The sequence below is a fragment of the Colius striatus genome, chromosome 20 (genome assembly GCF_028858725.1).
Source record: "Colius striatus isolate bColStr4 chromosome 20, bColStr4.1.hap1, whole genome shotgun sequence".
Taxonomy (NCBI): domain Eukaryota; kingdom Metazoa; phylum Chordata; class Aves; order Coliiformes; family Coliidae; genus Colius; species Colius striatus.
The window spans coordinates 6,966,645-6,989,117 of record NC_084778.1 but is presented as its reverse complement, the minus strand read 5'-3'; the positions used below and the strand labels follow the sequence as shown (position 1 = coordinate 6,989,117).

At 46.9% G+C, this 22,473-nt stretch overlaps 1 protein-coding gene across 1 annotated transcript in view; it reads left to right on the top strand.

Annotated features, from left to right (window-relative positions):
* The window catches only part of LRRC75A (leucine rich repeat containing 75A), a 78,157-nt gene that overhangs the window by 23,882 nt on the left and 31,802 nt on the right, over positions 1-22,473 (top strand). The window contains exon 2 of the mRNA XM_062012351.1: positions 5,556-5,684. Within this exon, the coding sequence (XP_061868335.1) occupies positions 5,556-5,684 (129 nt within the window). The remainder of the gene's footprint in view (positions 1-5,555; positions 5,685-22,473) is intronic.

Sequence of the window (22,473 nt, the reverse complement as noted above, 5' to 3'; positions counted from 1 at the left end):
CTTATTATAAAGACATGTTTGTGTATGTAGTGCATGTGAACACAACATAATACAATATTTACAGGCACAGACAAAAGTCTTCAGTGTCCATAAGGCATCTACTGTCACCTTCCAAGGACAAGGGTTGTTTGAGCTCCCAGTTACCTCCAACAAAACAGTGGGGGCCTAAAGCAAAACTTAAAGATGTAACTCATATTGATGGGTGATCAGCTGCAAAACAGATGGGGCTGCTCTTTGGCTGGGAGAGTGGGAAGCCATGCAGAGCTCTGTGCTTGCTGTGCTGGAAAACAAAGATGAGAACAGTACGAGTGGGATTTTCCAGCTGCAGTTGCCTAAACATTAAATGTCTAGGATCAGCTAATTAGAAGGGCTTTACTTGGTGGGTAACTGATAGAGGCAGCCACATCCAGACACCGAGTCAGCCCAGCTGCCTTAGAATAGGATGAATCACCATCTTCATGTGAACTGACAGTAGGTGACAAGCTTAGGTGTCAAGTCTGGATCCTTGCATGGCAGCAGATGAGATGCATCCTGCCCTGTAAGTGTTTTCTGGCAGAAATGTCAGAGATTTTTGCAGCTCCTATTGCCTTTAATAGTGAAAGGTGCTAGTCACAGAGCAAAAGCAAAACTGAAGTTCTGCTTCTGACCTATGGTTTGGACAATCCAGTTGGCATCTGGGTTGCTCCAACAAGCACTTTGAGCAGACACATAGGGATAGAAATGGCAGATGCTTGATTAGATCTGTCATATTTCCTTTTAATGTTTCACTGTGAAGTTGTTAGTAGGAGTTCCAGCAGCAAGAGCAGAGTTAATAGAGTGAATGTCTTGCAGAGCTGATGCATTAACCCTTTACTTTGGATTTTAGCCATGTAATGTGATGGACTCTGGGTGGAGTCGATTAGGACAAGGTGAGGAGGCTGTGAGAGTGGCCCTTCAGTGTTTGCACTCAGCATGTGGCAAACTGGAGAGACTGGTGTGTTTGTTCACAGCCTCCTCCACATTTGCCCTTAGACCGGTGTCTTTTTCTGCCCCCATCTTTCCTGTGCAAGAGGAAGACCTTGGGGGATTTGATCTGCTTGGGAGCGTTTTGGTACAGAGCAAAAGAAGCTTTTTTGCACCTTAGGTTGGGGCACATTGCTGGGAGGTTGCTGCCATCCCCCATCCATCTGGGGAGCAGGAGGAAGTGACAAGTCCCACCAGAAGCCATCTGGTAGAGGTGCTGCAGGGCCAGCGGGGTCCTGGCTTGGGGATGGAGCCCCAGATCGATGCACCAGGCTGGATGGGAAACCAGGAGACAGGCAGCTCCTGCTGGTTTAGGAGGGATGAGTGAATAATATTTTGTGATCTTAAGACAAACACTTGTGTTAAAGGCAGTGATGGATCTAAATTGTTTGAATTGTTCAAAGCAAATCCTGGAGTCACCTTCCCCAGATACTGTTTCGAAGCTTTTTCTATACTGGGATCCCACTGGCTCTGCAAATCAAGATGGGATGTGTAGCTGAGGCTATCTGTTCTCATCAAATATCCACAGGCACTTTCCTGAAGAAGCCTGTTAGCTGTGGTCTGGCCAGACTCCAGTGGGGGTAATTGCATTTGCCTCCCAGTTTAAAATAAACGCAGCACATTCTTCTGCAAGTCTCTTACTCACAGTTGTTTATTATCTGGATGGCGACATTATATCTCTGCCCATTAATCTGTCTCTCCAAGTTTCTATAATTCCAGTCTCCTGGAGGGGGTTCAAGCTGCCACCATTTATTATTGGAGTCAATCTGCCAGGGAAGTATTTACTTCGGCCCTGAGACGTTGACTCTTGTCTCTGACTGCACCCTCACTGAGGTCTGAGTGAGCAGTCGTTGGTTCCAAACCAATACTTACTCTCTTATATAGACAATTTCCCACATATTTAAGCTCTGGTTTTGCACCATTCTGATGGATTAGACATAGAAACTTGCAGTAGCAATGGCTGGTTTGTTTGCAGGTTCTCAGGGTGCTTTCTGTGATGCCCCATCCAGATGGGCTGGTCCTACCACTGGCTGACAGGTCACAGCCAAGCCTTGTGTGGCTGCCAAATGTACCTTTCCTCTTTGAAGGTGCAAACTGGGGCATCTCTCTATTGCTGAGGCCTCTTCTTTTTTTCCCCAGACTCACTGGAACATCATTTGCCTTTTTCAACTCCTCTTTCAACCTATGAAATTGGTTCCTGTGTTAAAAAAGCTGGTTGTGGAAGAGGAGAAAGAGATGGATGTACAGTGTGACTATTTCAGCCTTGTTTCCTTAGGATACTCAGTTAAGAATTAAGCTGTTTATAGCATGTTTAAAACATCTTATTGCAATGTATAAACTTATGGTTTATAGGAGCTGTATGTGGATGACCAGGGCTCTTGGGCTGTGATGAATGAGCCAAGCAGATAATCTTTCCACATTGCTTGGACTTATCTCACAGGAAAGTAAAGCAGCACCAAACCTTTTAGTGGTGAAGCAAATGCTGGAGGGCTCATCATGTGCAAAACAGGTGGAGGCTGACTCTGGAGACTGATTCTAGATGCTGTGGCTGATTGCAGCTGGCAAATCCATAAATACCAAGTTTTATGGTGGCTTGCTAACCTCCTAAGTCAACCAGTCATGGGAGGTATTGTGATGGAGTTGAACATCCTAAGGATTGAAGGCAAGCAACATTTTGTTTGTGTGTTTTCATGGGGGTACTTCACAAGACACAGGGATTGAACAGCTAAATATGTCCTGCACTAAGAAGACCAACCCTGCTGCCTTTGAGCAGCCCATACTGTGCTGGCTGTTGAGTCACATCTCACATGCCTGTTTCTCTCAGCTGACTTTACTCAACACACTACTAATGCTCACCTCATGAAAGAATTTTTTACCCAGATAAGTTGCTGTGGCTGATTGATTGCACACAGTATTAATCCTTCTCTTCCTTTGTGTCTGACTCTTGTTTATAATACCAACCTCTTCACTTGGCAATTCATTATGCTGCCCTGACTATTAGTGGGGATAAGAAACAGTTTTGGAAGAGATGCTGGCCAAAATAGCAGCTCTCAGAATATTTATGAGCAGCCATGACTGCAGGAGCTTGGGGTGATGTTTTACACAGTAACCTTGTTTGAGCAGCCAGTAACTGCCTTCACTCCATGGCAATGAAAGCAACAACCTGCTTTGTCGTGTGACATCTCATGTGGACCTGCTGACTTTGCCTCTAATTGCAATTTGATTTGCAGTGATAAATAGTTTAGTAAGTGCAAATGCTCTCAACTTCTGTTGTTTATGGCTCCTTGTGACTTAGGGGAGCTTTTACATGATGCTGTGTCTCACAGAAACAAAACTTGAAACTTCAAAGGCTGATTGCTCAACTGTTAGCTGCTGTTGTGCTGCATTTTCTGACAGGCAGCAGAAGGGGAATAAGAAGTTGTTTTACCCAGCACTAGGGAAAGATAATCTGGGTTTACAGCTCTCAAATGCTTTGCTTTCATTTTTCCTTTTTCACTGGGAAGGTGGCACTGCTTGGGTAGGGTTGACCTGGGGAAGTCAATGGTGAACTCTTGGGGCTGGTTTTGAGGCTGTTTCTGTGGTTGTTGCTTGCAAAAGAGACCCAGGTTGAAAAGACTTTCTAGCACAGCATCAGCTCTGTGGGGCAGCAGGACTGACCATGGCCTAGGGCTCTCAGTTATTTCCAAACTAATTGGGTTCTCTTATGCCTTTCATGGCTGTGACTGGGAAGTTTCCACTGCTGGCTGCTGGGGAGGGTGCTGTGACATTATTCTGTTGGACATCTTTCATTTACATTTCTTAATTCTTTCACAGGAGTTTTGGGGGTGTTTTTCTGTTTGGTTTTTCCAACCTCATAGCTCTGGAGGCTGAATGCAACTAGTTGGTGGCAGGAAGCTTTCCCTCCAGTGGGTAAGCCATGCTCAAGGACTGATGAGGGTTTTGGCTTTCTCTTGGCCTCCTAAAGCTGGAAACAAGGCAGATAAACTGCAGGAAGGTCGTGGGTGATGGCAGGGAGGATGTGCAGCAAAATGAATTGAGTGAGAATCTTGCTTTTCAGCCCTAGAATGATCTCTTCTCCCTGCTCCTTAGTCTTGCCTGGCAAAGCAAGACTTTAGTGGATGTGCTGTGTGAGGGTCATGGTTTGGTAAGACAGATGGGGGCTGCAGCTCAAGTTGCAGGAAGCTGCCAAGAGTCAGCAGCTCCTTCCCCAGTGATTTTGATCCACTCACAGCCTTTGGGTTGCTTTCAGTCCCTTCTGCACTCTTGACTTTCTCTGCTTGTTTTGTGTCATTAACCCCAAATCCAGCTCGAGTTGGGCATTAGTGCTGGCTGCCTCATGGGCATTAGTGTACTGTCAAACGTGCTGCTCCCAAATGTCTTCTCAGCCTCCTCCTGCCAATGCCTTTGGGGATGGCAGGACCCAAGGGAGCTCAGGGATGCAGAGATGCAGATCTCAGCACTGTGCAAGGTTTTGAGCACATACTAGAAACCCCCACTCAGCCTACACCAAGAAAACCATGGTCCTGCCTGGCTCATAAATACCATCATTTTAAAGCCTCACACCCTACCTATTGAAAGCTGTGCTTACTGTCCAGGTAAAGATCCCCTGGGAAAAGGGAACGTGCTGAGAAAAACCCCCAAGTGACTTGAGCCAGATGCTGGGCGTTTTCTCCAGAGCTGACCATTTGTGATTTGCTGCTGACAGCATGAGCTGGTGTTAAGTTATTAAATTGCAGATGAGCTCATCACTTGGCCTCAAACAAATTTCAGCCTTGAGTGGCTTTAAAATATTACATGTGGTGGAAAAGAGACAATGCTGGTGTGGCAGAGAGATTTAGGGAGCAGCTGAGAAAGACATCTGTGCATAAAAGAATGTGTACTAGGAGGGAGAAGGAAATACTTCATGTGAAAAATGTAACCTCTCCTGGGAGAGAGGGGAAGAGGTTTTCTGTTTTTATTGGTTCTACAATTTAATTTTCACTTAAGAGAAAACTTTTAAGATGCTTAAAGAGAAGTGGCAAGATGCTAAGCCTGGTTTGGTACAAAAGATCCCAGTGTGTTCAGAGCTGTATGTGCAGGATTACTTCTACCAAGCCCCACACTGTCTCTGTAGTGCCTGGTGTTTGCCAGCAATACCATAGGGCTGTGGGCCAAATCCAGCTCTTACTGGATGTTTACTTCATGGACAGCAGAGCACATCTATACTGAATTTATTCTCCAATTCCAGTGTCACACTGATCAAGCTGTTGTGTTCTCTGGAGTCATCTTTGGTTTTACCTTGTTGCAAGCATAATGGAGCTGGGGCTTGTGAGTGGCATAAGGATGTTCATTTTGTAACCTTAATGCCTCTGTGCAGGGTAGATAAAGCACAGGAGCAGAGCTTTCTTCAGGGTGACATCCTCATGTGTCCATTCCTTGTGTTGGATGGTGGCAGGGATCATTTTCTTCTTGACTCCTTCATGGGACCACCAATGAGGGCTAGTTTTAAGATCCACCCTAGCACTGGCTTTTGTAGCACATCTAACGTTGGTCCTTTGCCTTGTTTTCTGCAGGATTTAGGAATGGAGTCGACCTCTCTGGATGATGTCCTCTACCGATATGCCAGCTTTCGAAACTTGGTGGATCCAATCACTCATGACTTGATCATCAGCCTTGCAAGATACATCCACTGCCCCAAACCGGTAGGCACCACAGTCTTATCACACCTCCACAACTGTGCTGGCTTGGGAAACCGTTCTGCTGGGAGCGTGGAGCTTCTCCCTGAGTGACAGGGAAAATGCTTCTTGGTTACTGCTCTGTGTCTTTGGACAAAGAGGAGCTGCTCTGAGATCGTGGTTTGATTGCACAGTATTGGGCTTTCCAGTGGGCAAGTGATGTTTGCCTCATGTTAGTACTTTCATACACAGAATCCCTGAATGGTGGGGTTGGAAGGGCCCTGCAGAGCTCATCCAGCTCAAACTCCTTCTAAAGCAGGTTCCCTTCAATCAAGGGGCACAGGAATGTGTCCAGGTGGGTTTGGAAACCTCCTGAGAAGGAGCCTCCACACCCTCCCTGGGCAGCCTGGGCCAGGGCTCCCTTGCCTTAGCACCAAACAAGTTTCTCCTCACCTTCAGGTAGAACTTACTGTTCTTTGGACTGTAGCACTTTGGTTTGTAAAGTATTTCTTCTCTCTGCCACTTTGTGTTTCTGTGTTAAAGACCTTACCCTATCAGGAACACTTTCTGCCTCACGAGGATAACAGACAGTTCCTCACCCTTGGATGATATTTATCAAATGACAAGAGAGTCCTTGGCTGTGCCTTCAAGGCCAGGTTCCCCAAAAAAATGCAGCCTCCACGGGCTGCTGTTTGGGCTCTGACATGTGCAGGTTTCTCTGTGAGCATAGCCCTAGGCACATGTGGGCTTTTAAAACTCTTGGTCCCACCTGCTTGCTGGCAGCTATAGCAGCACAAGGACTTTTGAAAGTCCCAGGCTGGCTCCCTCCTTTCCATGGTAAATGTGACTGGCTACTGGCTGTTTGGATAAGAGGGGTAAGAGAAGACCAAAACCTACCAGATAGGGGTCACTGGAGATGTAGGTGGCATCAAGTCTCTGGGGATTTTTGTCTTAGTCCTCCTGTGCTGCTGTTCCCTACTGTAATCTGGGGAGGATAGTACAGTTCTGCTAAACTTATGGAGAATAAGATCCTTTCCTCCCTTCTCCTCCGTGAGGCAATGAGATGGGAAACTGGAGAAACCTATTTTGACGGGCTTGTTTCCAGGCAGAGAGGCCCCGTTCCCCTGCTGAGGTTACCCTTTCCCAAAGCATCATGACTAAGCTGGTTTCTCCTCTGTGTTTTGCCCTGGGAGACTAATGGTGAGCCTTGGCCAAGTGTGTGCTCTGCACTCCTTGTAAAAATAACCTGAGGCCACTCGTGCAACGACGGGCTCCTCAGCTCCCACATACCTGCTGTCACATGTCTCGCTGCACGTTTCTTTTGGCACTAAATGCTGTGAAGGGGTTAGTGCCAGTGTAAGCATAGAGATGGAAACTCCTAATACTGCATCATTGGGCTTGCAGCAAACCATGGGGGTAAAACATGCAATAGCAAACCTGAATAAGTCCAGCCCATGCAGCACTGAGGCTCTTCTTGTGTAGGAGATGCTGCTTGTTGGGTGTGCTTGGTCTGTTCCTGCTCAGGACTTTGCATCATGTGTGCAGTTGCTTTGGTGCAGGAGCAAGGTATGGCTTCTCCAGACCAGCAGTCCCTTAGGATGCTGCTGCAGTGAATTCTGGCAGGGGGGAAAACTTCACATAACAGCAGTGACAGCTTTATTCATACAGCAAAGAGAATACCACAATATTGTGCTGTGCAGCAAGGTGCTCCATCAGGGATCCACAGGAGCTGGAAGGCAGTTGCTAAGCCCTGGAGATTGATGGAGAGGAAAGAAGGGATTGTGCAGCTGACAGATGGCAAGTCCAGCAACAGCAGGACTGTGTTGCAGCTCCTGGTCCATGGCTTAGCCATGCTTGGGTTTTGGGTACCACCAGCAGCTCAGGGTTCTGGATGAAAGTAATTTCATCCCAGTGCTTGATAGGGGTTTTCTGAGACAGCAGTTTTCTTTATGTCCCCAAAAACCTGCATACCTTAGTCACCTGGGTCATTTTCCAGACCCAGTCCTCTTTTCCCCCCATGCTTCTTTCTCTCCCTGCAGTTCCTTTGATAGAGACTTGGCAGGAGAAAGCTCAGGGCTGGGAGTGTTGCAGAAACTTTAGCTTTTGCTCTGCTTGTCAAAGTTTCCATGACACAAATATACATGAACATGTAGGTTGAGGCAGCTATGAACTTGCCTACATCCATACAGAGGTGAGAGAGATGGGGCTGACCTGGGCCCTGGTCCCCATTGACATGGTCTGTTAAGTACGTGTCTGCTCGGCATTATGAGGTCTTATTTTCCTGCTCTTTCCTGGAGATAGCACTTCTCTGGCTTTCTGTATGTTACTTTTTCGCTCAGCCTTTATTTATACCACCCTTTGCTTAAAGGTGACCCCTTGGTCTCTCCTCTGAGCTAAAATAAAAGCTGAATCGTTTTTCCAGGCTCTGGGTAAACATGTCTTTGTCTGTATGGCCAGAAAAGAAGTTGGCCTGGTGTCTCTAATGTGGCTGCAGCTCAGCACAACTCAGTCAAAGCTTGTTCCAGAGAGTAAATTCAAACCAGCAACAAGGCAAAGAAAAAAGGAGCTTGTGCTGGAGGAGCCTGGAGTGCTTTGAATGAGCCCCAGTGCAGAAATCGTCTGGGTGAGCTTTCACACAGACATCAGGGTTTGTTGTGCAAAGGCTGGATCCTGTCTCCAGACCCTGAGGCATTTGTGTTGGGGTGACTTCTGCTGAGAGAGCCAAGTGAAAACTCTTTTCCAGATCACTTGGAAGTCAGGATTTGGATTTGGTCCCGTCCCTACTTATAAACCTATAATGCAGTTGAACTAAAGCTGGGTGTCTCAAGTACTCCTTCCTCAAGGGGCCAGGGCATGCCTCCAGCACGACTGTGTTGTGTCTCCAGAGCTGCTGATGGAGCTGTGTGACAGCAACTGCCCAGCTCTGGCTGTGGCTCCCTGGGCTCTGTCTGGTGGGGAAGCTTTTCAGATTGAATGAATGCTGCTGGTGCATGTGAACACATTGTTGAGTGGAGGCCATAGGTGTTGAACTCGATATTTGTTGCCTTGTGCAGCTATTGTAAAGCTTTGGGGGTTATTATGCCTTAGAAGAGGTGGTTTTGCTCTTCAGGAAACTCACATTGTGCAGCAAGTTTGCCAATGTCAGTTCAAGGGTCTGTTTGCATAGGATCAAAAGCCATTTGAACAAGTGTTTTCTTCCCCATGGCCATGACCTTGGGACAGTCTTTTATCTTCCTGCCTCTCTCCAAGCCCTGTGGAAAGGTGCCAGGAGGCTGTAGCAGAAAGCAGCTCAGCTGCAGGCACAGCTCACAGCCACTCCCTTCCAAAACATGGTGCCAGGGGAAGGAGGGAGTTGGTACTGCTGGTGCTCTCGGCCCCCAAGCTGATGTCTGTCTGTCCAGGATTGTCCTGTGGACAGGGAAAGGTGACAAAATGCTTTAGCAAAGCTGTGTGGTGTGGGACAGGGCTGCCCTGATGCCACTCAGGTTTCCAGTGGGAGTGGATCCAGGCAAAGGAGCTGAAAACACAAACGCCTGAGGAGCAAAGGGCCCCCATAAAAACTTCACAGCTCTCTTTGCCAGCAGGAATATCTGGCCATAAAGTATTGGAAAATTAAATGGGTTTCTTTTTCCACAGCCCAAAGCCACATGTATGATGATCATGATAGGGAGTGAGTCAGGTTTTCCTCTGTTTTGAGGACTTGCTGAACACAGGATAAGTGCTGAGCAGAGCTGGAGGAAAGGAGAAAGTGAAGCTTTGGGCAAAGGCTGCCTTTTAACCTGGCAGCTTTGGGATGTTTGATTGCAGCAGCTCTTACTATCCTGGGGATGTACCATGGAAGCTCCTCCAATCCCTGAAGGGCTGCCCAGAGTGAATCCAAAGTGAGATGTTGGCTTTGCTGATCTCCATCCCGCTGCTTTCTGGGGAGGAGGGGTTTTCTGCTAGATGGTGGCTGGGGAAGGGCTGATAGAGCATCTTAGCAAAACCCCATCCCAAAGTCCAGCTTTACCTGTCCCTCCTTCTGTTGGTGCCTTCACTTTTTAGGCTGCAGCTCCATTAAGATGACAGGTGAAGGATACAATCCTGTTTGCACATAGGGTAGGGGCAAGCATCTCAGCATGGAAGCTGTGTCCAACAGATAACATGGTCCTCAGCTTCCCACCAGCATTCATCATGGTTCAAGTTATATGGTGACAACAGTATGTTAGGGAGGGCATTTAAAAACTCTTGAGAGCAACTTTTGTAGCTGGCAAGGTGACATGCTGGGACTGGAAGCAAAATGGATCTTGCCTGTGTAGTTCTGGATAAAGTGGAGATCTATTTTCTTGTTCTGTGTCATTTGAGAAACATAATCCTGGCCACATCCCTGGCTCAGATGTCTTTTCCTGCATGAGCAATAAACTGACCAGGTTTGAAGTAAGGGTTTGATGACATGAATTGTCACCTTTGAAAGCAAGAAAGTATAGAAAGAAAAAAGTGGTTATTGTGACCTGGATGGAAGAATCTATTTCTAACCCTTCTTCAGCACTGTGGTGTAAGGATTTCACTTCAAATGGTGTTGGGGTTTTTAAACTGTTATTTCTGGTGGAGCTGAGTTGAAGCTAAAATGATCATTTTCCCCTCTTATTTACTATTTTATGTGCTGAACCTGTATTAACAAACTCAGTTTATAGAGGAAGGATGTGATCAAGACACCGTGACCCACAGCTCAGGGCCTTTATCCCCAAACCAAGCATCCTCCAGTGTATGTGTGTGTGTGTGTGTATGTTATTATTTGATCTTGAATTGAAATTATCATTCCAAGTTTCTGACATTACACTGGTTTTTAGAGCAGTATGAGCTGAAATGGTATAAACTGATGACACATGGAGGGACTCTCAGGCACAGTCTGTCGGGTGAGCTTGTCAGCCTCAACTGGTTTCTTACCATTCCCTTTTTGCTGTTAGATGTGCAAGGAAAATGCATCTTCTTGCAAAGCTCACAGGTTCCAGATGCAAAGTGCTACAAGACCACTAAGTATTTGGTTTTTTGCTGTAAGAAACATCATGAAAGGAAGCTGAATTATAAATGAAAACCATCTAAACCCCCAAATATCTGATATAAAAGCAAAGGGGATGATGAGGATTCAATTGTATTCTGTATTAACAGCTCTTTTTTTTTTCCCTGGTCTTGCTCCAAGTGTGAAGATCACTATTTATGGATACTTAACACATCTGCAATACATTAAAATATCCTGCAGTTTGAACAGGCTGCAAAGCTTAGACCTCACTAACAACAACTCTGGCTCTTTCCTGATTTAACGTGTCATGCCCTTTGCTCATCTTTTCTGTGCAAGAAGAGAGATGTTCTCTAAAGCCCTGATGTCTGAGCTAAAGCTGAGCAGTGCCTTGGAAACAAATTGCACTTTGCAGGGGTTTTAAAAAATATGAAGGCTAAAAGGGAAAATGGAGAGGTCTAGATGTGCTGTGATGGTACCACCACAGGCAAATGATTGGGTTTGTATGTGAAATGGGACTGCAGAGGGAAAGGGAATGAGCCCAGCTGCAGCCTCCTTGTCCAAACCCCTATGTGATACCAGGAAGTCCCTGCTGAACTTCATCCCTCCCTGCCTGATGTATTTGCTCCCTGACCCTCAGCCTATTTGCATGTGGGGATGTTGAGCAATTAATCACAGTCTGATCCCTGGTGCTACTTTGCTGATGCCTGTTTTTCTTTTGAAGAGGAGTATACCTCTCCATCATCAGCAGGGAAAAAAGAATGCAACCCTTTATTTAAGCACCCTTCATGGTGTAGGAGCTCAGGGAGAGTGTTCCTGTCCTTTAGAAAAACCCACAACCACATGAAAACGTCAGGTAGATGAGCCATATTTCAAGCAATAGCACCTTATAGAAGACAGTAAATCTGTGTTTCTCCACAGCACCAGTGTCAGGGCTGTAGGATGAACTGGCCTCTATTTGTGCAAGACACTGTCATTTTTTGTTAGGGGCATGTGTGTGTAGGACTTGTCTGCCTTTAACTCCTGTCTGCTTTGTTTTCCCCTCTCTGAGGCAGTGTGTGATGGGGTAACCCCCTTCTCTGCCTATCCAGTATCTTCCTTGGATGCCTGGGCTAATTTATGAAAGTGATGGTTTATTTATGAAAATTAAGTATGTGTTTACAGACTTTTCTGCCACTTATGTCTCTGAGGGAAATTCAGCTTGTGATGGGAGTTGAGCCTGTTCAGTGAGGAAGAGCCAAGTGTTGGGGAGCAGCCTGAGGAACCCCACCTTGCACGTCCTGTTATCAGTGACAGAAGTTCTCGTAGATTAAAAAGGATTGAGTTTTTAAGGAGATTGAGCTAAGGCCTGGCAGCATATGCAACTGGCTGCAGGGTGGAGGGTCACAGAAATCTTTCTCACGTTCCCAACAACTTCACTGGTGCTGTGTGAGGGTCAATGAATAGAGAATCTGTCATTTGAAAGTCTCTGAAATGCTGCTGCACGGTTTGAGATGAAAGAGGCTGCACAAACACAAATGGTTATTGGATGAGCTGACAGAGGCTTTTCAAAAAAGAAGGGGAAAAAAAAAAGAAAGTCCAGTGTAGTCAGGGTGTCTTTTATCAAACTTTATCTTTTAATCTCTTTTGGGCTGCTTAAACCCAAGCTCTCAGTGCTGCCTAGCAGAATTGCCAGGCTCCTCACTCCCCTTAATAATAAACTGACCTTTCCTAACCACTTTGTAACCATCTGCAAACCTTCCTAAATGGCACAGGGTGGATTTGGACAGCTTGGAGATGGATTTTGCAATGTCTCCAAAATGTCAGGTGCCACATGAGCCGGTGAATGATGTGTGAAGTGCTGTGTGCATGGCTTCCCCTCTTCTGCCAAGCAGTCGGGAGCATCTTGGGTGACAGCAGTTGTCAGGGATGAACATCATCACACAGGCCTGAGCAGGAAGAGGAGACTGAAAGACAGAACCAGTTGCAGGAAAAGATACTTCACAGTGGCTCCATCTTTTCTCTAAAGGCAGCAGTTGCCAAGCACCCAAAGTAAACCTCAGAGCTGAATCCAAAGGAAAAGAGAAGGGAGAAGGGAGCAGACCAGCACAAGTGGTTTGGTGCCAAAAAGAGAAAGAAAAGGTCTGTGGCTGCATTTTGGAAGGATCTACCAATTCTTAACAGTAGGTTGGTTGTTCCTTTCCTACCTCCTTGTTTCTCTTCCCAATTTCTCCTCCTCTACAGAAAAAAAAAGCCCCTATAGGAGATGACCTAGACCCCCACTGCCTCTGCTCTTGACTCTCCCATTGATGCTCCATAGCTGGACAGAGAAGCAGCTCCTCACATCTTACTTCTTGGTGGCCTTCCCTTCATGGTGGGCAAGAAAGAGAGATATAAGAGATGCTCTGCTGTGGGTTGTGGTGAGCAAGGCTCACTTCTGGAGTTGGTGAAGTCTCTTGGAGAAGAGTCTAACATTTGTCTTGTGGCAGCACGTGGGGATCAGCAACTCTGCCCTGACATAGAAGAAAAAAATACATTTTACATCAGGTAAAATGAAGGTTTCAGGTTTGTCTTATGGAAAATACTCTTTCTTCCCCCTTGCCCATCTAAGCCATTTCCCATGATGAAGCCAGATCTTACCTGCCTCTTCCACAGATACTCAGGGCAGTGTAAGATACAGCTGTCAGCTGTGTGCTCTGCTCCTCTGCCTGCAAACTGACACCAGCTTTACAAGAGGGTTGTCAGAGGCAGGAGTTTTTGGTCTCTGGATGAAAGTGCTCTGAAATAGCAGTCTGTTAATATACAGGAAAGGTTTTCTCCTCAGCTCTGTCAGTGTGGTAGTGCATAATGAAGCTGAGAGTATCTGAGCTGGGTCCCTGGTCTCTTTTTCAATGCATTGCTCCCATCCAAAAAATGATACCTAAGCAGCATGTTGAAGAGCCACTTGCATGCAATCCATGCCACAAAACCAATTTGGGCCAAGCAGACTTGCTCCCAGAAAAATCACAAGATGGGAAATATAGCTCAGAAAAAGTGTGATGAAGAAGGATGGACACATGAAGGAAGCATTTGCTGAGCTTCTTTCCCCAGAGCTGCTAAGCTTAGGGACTGTTTTTTGAACAACACAGTATGCTGCTTAGCAATTCAAACAAGTGCTTTTAGTCCTAATGAGTCCTGCTGGTATTCAGGCTTGGTGACACATTGATCCTGCTCCTGGCAGAAGAGTTTGCCTGTGCCTGGATGTTGCTGATGCCACGTGAAGGCTGTAGTTGCCCTGATTAACTTTGAATCTTTTCTAAGGACCCTTGTGGCACAGCTCTGGCAGCCAAGACTTGTGTGTCAATGCACAGAAATACCAGTGCAAAGGCAGGTTCCCATCCCCATCCCAAGCTGGTTATCTGGGACTGTCAGCCCTGTCACACGCTTCACCTGTAGCCTCTCCAATAACGCCCAAGTCGATGTTCCAGAGGGAATGGACAGATGAACAGGTACCTCATTAAACAGTAACAGTGTATTTTATTGATGTTCCCTGATGGTAATTGACATTTGGAGTTCAGCTCCTTTAGCTTTTAATCAGAACATAATTTAGCACAAAGGAAGGGCACTTATTGATTCTCTGCCTCCTGATGGGAACATTATTTACTTACCTGGAGCCCTGAAGAGCATGTGGCAGGGACCTCTCCCACAGGGAGGGGATTGTTGGATGACTTGGGCACTTGGATGACTGTTTTAATAACTATTTCCAGCCTAACTCTCAGTTGTGTGAATATTAAGCAAGCAAATGATCTGCAGGCAATGTGGATTGGCAGGAATTAATAGTTTAATAAGGAGGGTTTGCTGAGGGTTTCAATAAGGAGGGATTTCCTCTCTATTGATAGAACATTACTGATGGCTGAGGATTATGTGGCCATTATCATGGCCATGGATTATAGCCCCATCTGACTTGGTTCAGGCAGAAAGGTCCCACTCACCATTTTTCAAGGTGAGTGAAAGAAGCTCTAACAGATATTACAATTCAATCTCAGCTGTTCTGGGACTGCAAGCAACTGCTACATCATTTTTCAACCCTGACCACTGAAGGCTGTCAGTGCCTAGGGCACATTTTGGTTATCTCTGTCTCAGGTCTTGGAGATCCTTTCACTCAGAGATGTAGAGGAGATGTGTTGATGAGTGGCATTGCAGATTTGAGGTGGATCAGGATCCCATGGGGTGCTGATGAGGTGAGAGGAGCCCCTCTCTCTGGTTCACCACACGTGTCTACCCCAGTGAATCGCCAGGGATTACTCCTTCCAGAGGAGATGCAGCCACACTGTTTCTGTTGGGCAAAAGGTAGTAAAGAAGTGCAAGAGCCAAGGTCTTGCAGATAGGGAAATGGCCAGTAGGATTTTCAGTGATTGCTCTTCATAGATGGCAGGGACTGTGATTTCTGGCCAAAGCCCAGCAAGCAATTATCTCATGGGTATTCAGGGCTTTGGTGGAGAGCATTATCTCACCCTTCCCATCTACAAAGAGTTTTGCAATCATTAGCTAATTTGCTAATCCTCCTGATTTCTCTGTCACATTGCATTTTCTCCTTTCCATCCAGCTCTCCAGGAAATCCCCAGTCCAGCTCTTGTGTCTGTGTTTGTAGCTTCACATCTGCTTGGAGCACTTGATGAAGTGACCCACTTGCCCCGAGCTTTGCTGCATCCCAGAGCTGTTGCTGGGAGAGCTTGGCTGGAGCACAGCCACTGCTCAGCTGCTTTTTCCTTCCTGTGGTCTTATCTTCTTTTCCTTTCACAAAAAAAAGAAAAGAAAACTAATTCTCCTGTGCCTAGGAGGGCCTCACAGTGGTTAATGAGCTGAAGGTGAGTGTTGCTCTGAGGACTGTGCCCTTGCCCTGGGATTCAGGTTTCTATGCCTGCCTGCACCAAGGAGCAATGGGGGCTGGTGTGAGTGGGTCACTGCCACCCCTTCCCAGGCTCTTGTGCACGTCACAGAGGCTCCCAGGGGTTGTGGCAAGGGGCTGAGAGCCCCCACAGAGTGCCATAAATATTTGCAGTGGTATGCTGGGGACACTCCTGCTCTCCTCCAGCAGCAATACCAGACTGGACTGGGATTTGCTTCCCGTGGGATCTGGTGTGGTGCAGCAAGCTTGTTGGGCTGGGAAAATCTCTGCATGATGTGCTACATCTGGGACATAAATACCCAAATAATCTACTTCTGGTTTAAGCCTGGGGGGAGAGGGGTGTGCAGAATGGTGAGCAGCTCCCCGAGTTTAGCAGCGAAGGCAGCTGCTGGCAGTGGCAGTGAGTGATGGGGTAAACTCCACTGGGGAGGAGCTGGGTTGGTAGTTTGCTGAGATGTTTCCAGGGCAATGAATGTCTCATTTGGATTTTTAGCTGCTTTCTTTGGTTTATGAAAACTCTCTGAGTCTATGAGAATGATACAGATGTATTTCTTGTTGAAAGGATGGTCCAGCGACCCTTCCAGGAGCAGACACTGGTAACTAAATGGCTTTTCCATTAATAACTTTGTTTATAGCACTGAAGGGAGTCCAATTTATTTGTCTGAGGATCTTACTGTGCATGTCAGGAGCATGTGTTGGAGAGGTGATGCTCAAAAGCCTCCTCCACCATCCCAGTTTTGTTGTGCACATCTCAGCTGAGGCTGGAGTCGGTAGCATTGGGCACCACAGCGTGGGGCAATGCAGTGACTGGGTGCAAAGCAGCACACAGATCCCCTGCCATTCCTTGTGTTGCTTTGACTGCTTTATCCTCTGCTGTGGAACCTAAGCTGAGTATCCTCCAGTAGCTCTCACAAAGATGTTTATATTCCTTTTTTGCAATTTCCCTTTCTCTTACCTGTTCCCCTCAGGGCCATCTGTCACCTCGAATTTTATTGCTGCCTTTAATTGCTTCTCTGAAGTCCAAATGTAATATTACTCCAGGATCCTTTTGAATAACTTCCTGAGTTGCTGCAATCCCATTCATCTTGTACTCCTGGCTCTCTTGATAAGCCCTATTGAACATTGCTTTTCATTTTGATGTGTCAACACTGAATCTAAGGCATCACCCTTGAGCCTGCCGTCAAAGCCATGCTGAGCGCTGCTTAGAGCGGGACCTGAGCTGCAGAATTGGTTTCCATTTCTTCTCTTTGTTTCTACCAATTTCCTCTTTCAGTGTTCTGCCACTCCTGCAGCTTCACAAGGTCTGCCTGGAGGCAGAGGGTTTAGGGTTTTTTGGAACCATGAGGTTAATGCATATGCCACACTGGATGGCTGATGATTTGGTTAATGGAATGAAAGCTATTTGCTTCTTTTGGACTGAGAAGCTAATGGGAATTTCTGGAGAGTGGCTGCAGTCAGCATGCTGAGGAGCAATGAGTCAGGTAGTTACCTTCAGCTTGGGAGTCTGGTTATCCCTGCAGGCACCTGCTGCCCAGAAATCTCCAGGTTGAGGCCACTTATGATTTGCATCAGTTGCCAACTTTCTCCCTCACTTCGTTTTGAGCTGCTGCTGTTGACCAGGACTCCACAAAAACGTTGGTTTTGCCATGCTTGCTGCCAAAGCTGATGCTGCCTGCCCTGGCATGGAGTGCCTGCCACCTGCTAAGGGACACCTTCAATCACTGCTCCTGTCAGTGTGGCATGTTTCTCCAGTAGGGTGAAGACCAGAAGTGCTGCTGAAGATAAACACTCTCAGCCCGGGGCTTGCAGCTAATCATGACCACAACCTTCTATTAGTCTTATGCAAAAGCATTTTCAGTTTGAGGGCATGTTGTGCAGTAGCTGGGACTGTCATTCCTGTTTCTGCATACCTGGCCTGATGGCTGCAGGCCTGGGCATGGGGTTTGAAATGATATTGGATGATTTGGTTGCTGGGTTTGGATTTTGCCAGGTAATGGGATGAAGTTTTTTAATCAGGGATGCTGATGAGAGCTGGTTGCTCTTTTCAGTTCTTGCAAGATCTCCAAAGTGTTCTTTCCTATACAAAAAGGTTGCTGCTGGATGGGAGTTTTACTTTCTGATAAACATTTGACAGCTCTGCAAGGGTCTCACTGGCTGTTCCCAGCTGCATGACCCGAATCCTGCACCCCATGGACCCAGCTCCATCACCAAGTGCCCTTCTGCAGTGGGAAAACAGAAGCTGGTTTGTTTTTGTTGTCTTTTCAAACCTCCTGCTGCTACATGTCTGTCTGGAGAGGGGATGTAAGCAGAGCTTGGGAAGGACTCTGCAGTGAGCTCACTGCTGGAGCCATGCTGAGAGAGGGAGTCACTAAGCTCAAATCTGAATTTCCCATGCCAAAAAGATGCATTTTTCCTGTAAGAAGCCAAATGCTTCTCATGTAAGAGACCCTCATTCTCTTTTGGGTTTTATTTTTTGCTTTCATAATGTGAATTAATTCTGGGGCATATCCTTCCCTTAAAGAAAACATGGGAAAGGTTCTGCTGCCAGTGTGTGCTTGGCCCTAAACATGAGCAAGGGGAGGCTTGGGCAGAGTTTGGCCCATGTGGCTGTGTACCTGGGGAAACTCCAGAAAGATCAAGTGGATTAGCATAGCTGAGTGAACCCTGCTGGGAGCAACCCCATTCTTATTAAAATGGCTTTTATGACATTTGTTCTGTTTCTCCTTTCGTTTATAATAAAAACGACCTTGATTTATTTCCAAAGTAATATCTGCATGAGGGTATTGGGTGGTCAAATGGACCCATTTAAAGCCCTATTGTCACCTTATTTGGATTTTGTTGTCCTCTGTGTGGCCAAAATGTATCACTTCCATCAACCAAGGCCACATCTGCTCCTCTTTGGGTATCATCCACCTCATCACTCATTCCCCACCCTCTGAGGTCTCTTCCCAGAGGCACCTGAAACAATGGAGAGGGAACTGCAATACCCTTATGATGGTATTTTAAAGACACCTCCCTGGAAAGCTCTTCCCTACAGCACACCAGGGAGTTGTCCATGTGCATTTTCATGCCTTGCCCTAGGGACTCAGTGAACTGCTCAGCTGTACAGCAAGAGGGATTTGTTGCTGATGTGTTTCCTCTCCTCCACATCTGGACTGGGGTTGTAGGTAAGAGCAACCACTGAGCCTTCTGTGGTGGGACCATGTCACACAACCTGAGCCAGTGAGATGTTGGCATGTTTTGGCTTTTGGTGAGAGAGGAGCAGTGGGTTTAAAGCCTCTCCTACCTCTTCAGCTTCTGGTCTTGCAGGAGGAGGACAGTTTGCTGGAGAAAACCCCATTAGGGTTTCAAAAGGAAAGTCTGACAGTGTCTTGCTGGGGCTGGCTGCAACACAGATGTCTGCATGCAACAATAAACTGCAATTTAGCCCATGCTTTGAAAGCAAAAAGGAGAGAAAAAGAACTAGAAAGCCATTAGATGACTTCAGCTCCATGTGACTACATCAAAAGAGGTGGCATGGTTAAATTCAGTTTCTATTAAACTCCAGGGCCCTGGGGGCACGTGAGGCACTTGCACAGTGCTGAGGTAACATTCCCTCTTCATTTTGTTGTCATCCTTTCCAAACCCCAAACTCTGTCCCTACATCAGCATGGGTTAGTGGGGATTTGCTTGCCTTTGCTTCTAGCTAGTTTGTAATAAGGGATCTGATGCATGTCAAAGCCATTGAGGATGATGTGTCCTAGGCCTTCCTTAGAGCATCTTTCACTGTTTTATGTCTTTGTTTACCTGTGTAATAACTCTGTTTACCAATGTGAGCACAGGGATTCTTTTCTTCTCTGTTGTTTTCTTCCCTTAATAGTCCAAATTATTGTCCTGTTGTCCTAGCTGATCACCCAAGACAGATGAAACAAGGAGGATTTGGAAGGAAATCTAACATTCTCTGTGTTTTCTGGGTATACATGTCCTAAGGGTCAGCATCCATTCAACTATATAGAAAACAAACATCTGGGCTGAGGGGTCTCCACACCACATATTTTATATGCAGGGAATGGTGCTCCCAGGACAAGGCTGGTTTCCCTGGCCTGTGGCTGCAATAGTTTGTGCAAGGTCAGAGCTGTTTGTGCATCACAGAGGCAACTGCAAGTCCCTCAGCATCCAGAAAGAGATGCTGCAAGTTGGAAAAGTGTTTTAAAAGAAACAGAGAAGAGGGGGAAGAAAATGTTCAATTTGTAATGAAGTCACAGATGATAATTTGGGAGGGACAAATTGCATGTGAAGATTTGCAGGGCAGCACCTTTATTTTTGCCCAGAGGTTGATTGTGAGTGACAGAACTGTGGGACTGCATAATAACACAGGATAAAACCTGTTGCTTCCCTCAGACCTCAGACAAGGGCTAATTGTTCTAATTTGGGTCAGTCCCCTGCTGTGCTGCAGCAGGAATTCTCTACCAGGGCTGTTTAATCATTAACGTTGGCCTATTTTACATGATGTTTGGCCTCGGTGCAGCCCCCCAGGGCTCTGTGCACCACTGGGGATTCTCTGGAGGAGGAGCAGATGATTCATTTCTTAATGAAGCAAATTAATTTGCAATAACATCTTTATCACAAGGCTTTGGTACACTTTGCATCCTCCTCTGGGCTCTCTGGCTGCTTCCTTTGGAGCAGCCCTGTAATTCAGTTTCTGAATACAAATGTTACCTCCTTGCCTTGCCCAGGAGTTGTTGCTGTGCGGTGATGCAAAGAGGGCAGGCAGTGATACTGTGGTTGCTGAGGGCCCTGGGTTAGTGCTGGGCTGGGCAGGGTGAGGGGAGGGGTTGCACTTGATGAGCTTAATGTTTTTTTCCAACCAAAATGATTCTATGATTCAGTGAGGATAAAGGAATTCCCCCTGCAGAACCCAGGGCAAGTTTATAGGACATAACAGTGGTGGCTTTGGCTCATTGCTTTTACCTGCTCCTGTTTATCCCTGCAATTTAACTGATTCCCATCTCAAGCACTGTTGCTCCATCCCTTCATCCAGAGCTCTCCTTTGAGGGCTGGAGCCAGGGTCAGGAGCCTGGTGGTCCCCAGCCCATGCCTGGGGCACCCTCCCTGAAAGACAGAGCTCAGCTCATGCTGATCCCCCTTGTTTCCCAGCTGAATGAGATTCTGTTAGCACAAGGCTGGTTGTGGATTGCAGGTGGGACATGTACCATGAATCCTTCTCCCAGCTGAAATCTGTTAAGGGATTAAAATCTCATGAATCTCGAGACTTCTGGCAGTGAGCAGCCCTCTCCTTCTCCAGAGGGCTGGAGGCAGGGAAAGATGAAGGAGGATTGATGGGGAAAGGGGCCCTCTGCAGGGAAGAGCCTCAGCTCTCATCTTTTCCCTCATCCCTTCTCCATTCCATGCTCAGCATCCTGTCTGATGGCCAGGAACTGCACTGGATCTCTGCCAGCTTGGGGAGCATGTGGTTGAGTAGAAGCCAAGATGTTGCCCCAAAACTACTTCTCTGAGCTAATCTAGCAACCACCTGAGCTTGGTCTTTGTGGGCTCTGTGGGTCTTGCTGAGAGCCAGGGTGCTGCATAAACATGCTCTGTGATGCAAGTCTTCTCTTCAAAGCTGTCAAGCTGAGCAGCCAAGTTGAATGCAAAGGAGGGAGGATGCCATACAGCTTTCTTACTCCTCACAAAGAGGCTTTGCCCCCCTTTTGAGTGCACTCAAAGCAGTTTTGCTTGCCTGCATGGCACAGATGTCTCTCCCTATTGATGTAGGAGCTGTTACAGGCATGTGCAAGATCACTGCACTGAGAGCTTTTGCAAACTCACAGATGTTTCCAGATGTGTGGCTGATGGATCTGCAGGGAGCTCAGCTGAGTGCTCATCACCAGCATCTTATCAGCATTTGTCAACTGATCTCTGTGTGTAGTACAAAGAGAAAGGGTATATCCCAGCTCTGTGAAACAGGCTTTTTCCTGGCAGCATTGTCAACTGGGAAAGCAGAACTCTCTGTGTGGTCTGTCCCATCTCCCCAACCCTGGGATGCTCTGCAATTTTCCCCCCAGAGCTTGGAAACCAGAATAGCACATGCATGTTCCCACACCCATGCACCATGCTTGATGCTAGAAGTGGCCAGGTCTTCCCTGCTATCATTGGTGATGCCTTTGCTACAGATTCACCCCTGTGTGTTATTTCAGAAACAGTTCCTGTTGCAGTTTGGTTCTGGTAGTAAGACAGACTGCTGGTGGAAATGGCAGCTCTCTTTGTATATCTTTGGTGCTTGTTATCCCTTCTCTGGGGCACATAGTGTTTGCCAAAACCCAGTGCTGTGGGTTTCAGCTTCTGCAGGTTGAGGTCAGTCTGCCTTGGTGCTTATGCACCCTCTGACCACAAAAAAACCACTTTGGTGTTCAGATGAGGGAGCCCTGGCCCAGGCTGCCCAGGGAGGGTGTGGAGGCTCCTTCTCAGGAGGTTTCCACCTGGACATGTTCCTGTGCCCCCTGATGGAGGGGAACCTGCTTTAGCAGGGGAGTGGGCTGGATGAGCTCTGCAGAGCCCTTCCAACCCCCACCATTCTGTGATTCTGTTTGTCTTCTCTTGCATTGTTCCTGAGGATGCTGATGGTACAGAGCAGGGAGGAGCATGCTGGAAGGAGAGCAAGTGTGTCCCCCTCCATCAGAGGGAGGGTCAGTATCATGGCATGGTGCCCACAGAGACAGTGCCCTGCATCATGGCTCCTACTGGCACAAAACACTGGTCTCAGCTCTCCTGGCAGCTCCTCTCACCAAGCAGTGAGATTAGAGCTTTGTCAACATGAGTGAGCTGGGATAGTTTTTAAGCTGACTCAGTTTTCAAACAAGTTCTTGGGCTCAGTCCCACCCGGGTATGTGTCAGCTTCAATTATTTCCTGATAAACTTGGATCGTAATCAGCCAAAGAGCCTTTGTTTAGACAATAAGACAAGCATCCAGCCCT